The following is a 2,769-nucleotide window of genomic DNA, read 5'->3' on the forward strand; positions in this document are numbered from 1 at the left end:
AATGCATAAAAGTGTTTCTCGCTCGTTTTCCTTTCCTATGGCAAGAACGAAAAAATCAGTTATGTATAACAATCATTTAACTAAAGTGATGAAATTTGTGTGATTTCTTTCAAATCTATATTATTTTTTGTTATACTATTCATGAAATTAATCTTTTTTCTAGTTTTTTGCTATCTCAATTTAAACTCAAATATGATATAGAATTGAGAACTTACTAATTTGTAAGAAGTCATGTGCTACAACTTTTGACTGAAAAGATAAAGGTTGGAATTTTGAAGTGATTTTACCAAAAATTTTGAAATGAAAAAGATAAAATGCAATAGTATAACACAACAAAATACTAAAATTTAATAACTATATGCTAATACAAACCAACAAAATCATACACAAGAAACATCAAATCACATAAATCCGTTTATTGATTGGAGTACAATAATTTCTCAAAACCTATGCAAAGGAAAAATATACAAATCTAAAGAGAAAAAGAGACTGTTTCTACTATCTCTATTAATGAACCGAAACTAAAATATTCTATTGACTTCTTAATTGACCATAATTTGACCACTATACAATTTTAAAATCCATATGAAAGAAAATTTTCACAATCTATGTTACCTTAATTCACCTACATTTACTCTTGACTCCCAGGACTCAGTCTTGACTCTGTATCAACACTTTCAACTTGAATGATACCTTAATTCACCTTTATGGTCAATCACTCAAGAACATAAAATTCAAAACACTTTCAAGATATATAAGAGTTCTCCAAACAAAAGAATCTATAAATGTGTAGTATAGCTAATTAAGCTATCCAAGGTATGTTTTTTTAATAACATTATTACATTTAAACAAAGATCTGTGACCGCGCGACATCCATGGCAATTGACCGCAATTCTCTGCAATGTCAAACATCATGCCCAACCGCAATCGTTACCCCTAATTAAAAGCCTAGCTAAAGCACTAGCAATGCAATTAATAAAACACGTTATGCTCACCGCAAATTCCATTATTGACTCTAGATGAAAACTGAGATACACAGGAGCATGCCCAGCTTTCTGACAGTAAAATTTCCCATGTGAAAACGCTGATGTACCTACAATAACAACAATCACAGAAAAAAATCAATGATCCAACACACACAAAAAAAATTGTTTATAAATAAAAATAGAGAGAAAACAAAACAAGGTTCACCGGTTCCATCGGGGCAGTCACAGAAGTCGTCATTAAGCTGTTCTTTGTTGAAATTCATGGATCCATATTTACATCTAAACACATAGTGAGACTTGAAATATTTTACATTTGCGGTAATAACCCGTAACAGATGATAATTTAGATTACAAAACTTATACATAACAGAGAGAGAGATAAACCTTGGGGTGCGATTCCGAGAACGCAACTTCATGTTAGTTAGATTGAGGTAGGTTTGTTGAGTGTTAAAATTGAATTGGTGTTGATTTCTGGGAAGGGAGTGTGATTGGGTCAATGATGAGTTCTGTTTCGGACACTAGCGAGCAGCGACTGCTATTGACTCGTGAAATTTGATTTCAGAATTGTCGTTTCAAGAGGATCGTGAAACTACAAAATTTTCTCTTCTTTGTGGATAAATTCAACGGCTACAGTTCCGATTCAACTTCTGGCACAGGCGAGATCAAAAGCTACTATAAATTCGTTAATGAAACTAACCTATTTTTCACTAGATACAATTCTGTTTCTATCAACCACACACTCTCTTTCAGTAAACTATGACATTGAAAAAAGATCACAGTCATCTTGAAGAATTAACAACTGGTCTATATGAGGCATTTCATCGAACATCTAACTCTCATATTAGTTATAATAACAAAAAAATATCAATTCTAGTATGGTTAAGTTTTGAAGAAATACCTGTGTTTTCCTTCGAAACTGTGATTGCGGTGCAATTGAAGCTACGAGCAGCTACTTTGGGAGTGTTGTCTTTGTTTGACTAAGTATTAGGAGAAGGTCACACAACACATCAATGTTGTTTTAGGGTTCGAGATATCGGGAACTGATGGGATTTTAGGGCTCAATGTAACACAACAAATTGATGGAATTTTAGAGGTTCGACGGAGGCGGCACAAGGTTTTGAAGAGACTGAACTTTGAATTGAAAGAAAAAATCTTGAAATTTTTCTTAGATTGGATGAATTGGTCATAAGCGGAAATATGGTTTCCTGGAAAGAAAGAAAAAAAGTATCAGATGAACAACGTGCAGGATATTTGAGGATGGAATAAGTATACTATTTATTTTTTTTCTTTTTTTTTCTTTTCTGTAATAGTGTTTTAAACACTATGAGAAACTGACAATATTTATTAAATAGCCAAGCGGGAGTACAAAATTTTAAGTTTTGCTGGGAGTAAAAAATTTATTATTTTCTTTATTATATCTATGATAGCATTTTCCTTCATACGCTATTATAGACCCAGCTACAAAATAAGTTTTTAAGTAGCTTGAGGTCTTCGGTTAGAGTCCAGTTGCCTAATAAAATTGTATTATTTTTGCACTATCTTTAATAGCGTTTTCAATCAAGCGCTATCTGTAAGAACAAAAATTGTGATACAACAGATTCCTTGATTTTGATGATAACAAAGGATGAAACCAAAAATGGCACCCTAACGAAAAGTTTCTAAGTGTGCAGGACTCTGATGGCATCATCAGATACAATACCAGATCAAAAGCATATTATCAAATGATCAGAAGCTCAGAAGTAGAAACAAGTTCAAGAAAGTCAAACTTTGAACTAAACAACAA

The 2,769-nt window shown here is 32.4% G+C and overlaps 1 protein-coding gene across 4 annotated transcripts; it reads right to left on the reverse strand.

The window, feature by feature from the left end:
* Nucleotides 1-383: 383 nt before the first annotated feature.
* Nucleotides 384-2,293, reverse strand: LOC127096724 (glucosidase 2 subunit beta). 4 transcript variants are annotated; one of them, XM_051035279.1, is made up of 5 exons: nt 1,885-2,285; nt 1,371-1,633; nt 1,192-1,265; nt 996-1,093; nt 384-896 (listed from the first exon to the last, which is right to left on the reverse strand). In XM_051035279.1, the coding sequence occupies exons 2-5, from the start codon at nt 1,400-1,402 to the stop codon at nt 780-782; spliced, it is 321 nt and encodes a 106-aa protein (XP_050891236.1). In that variant the 5' UTR covers nt 1,403-1,633; nt 1,885-2,285; the 3' UTR covers nt 384-779. The 4 variants fall into 4 exon arrangements, with proteins under 4 accessions (XP_050891236.1, XP_050891235.1, XP_050891233.1 ...); XM_051035278.1 differs by having other exon boundaries at nt 1,192-1,630; nt 1,885-2,293; XM_051035276.1 differs by having other exon boundaries at nt 1,192-1,633; nt 1,885-2,287.
* Between the last annotated feature and the right edge of the window lie 476 nt (nt 2,294-2,769).

The sequence above is a fragment of the Lathyrus oleraceus genome, chromosome 6 (assembly GCF_024323335.1).
Source record: "Lathyrus oleraceus cultivar Zhongwan6 chromosome 6, CAAS_Psat_ZW6_1.0, whole genome shotgun sequence".
In the NCBI taxonomy this organism is placed as follows: Eukaryota; Viridiplantae; Streptophyta; class Magnoliopsida; order Fabales; family Fabaceae; genus Lathyrus; species Lathyrus oleraceus.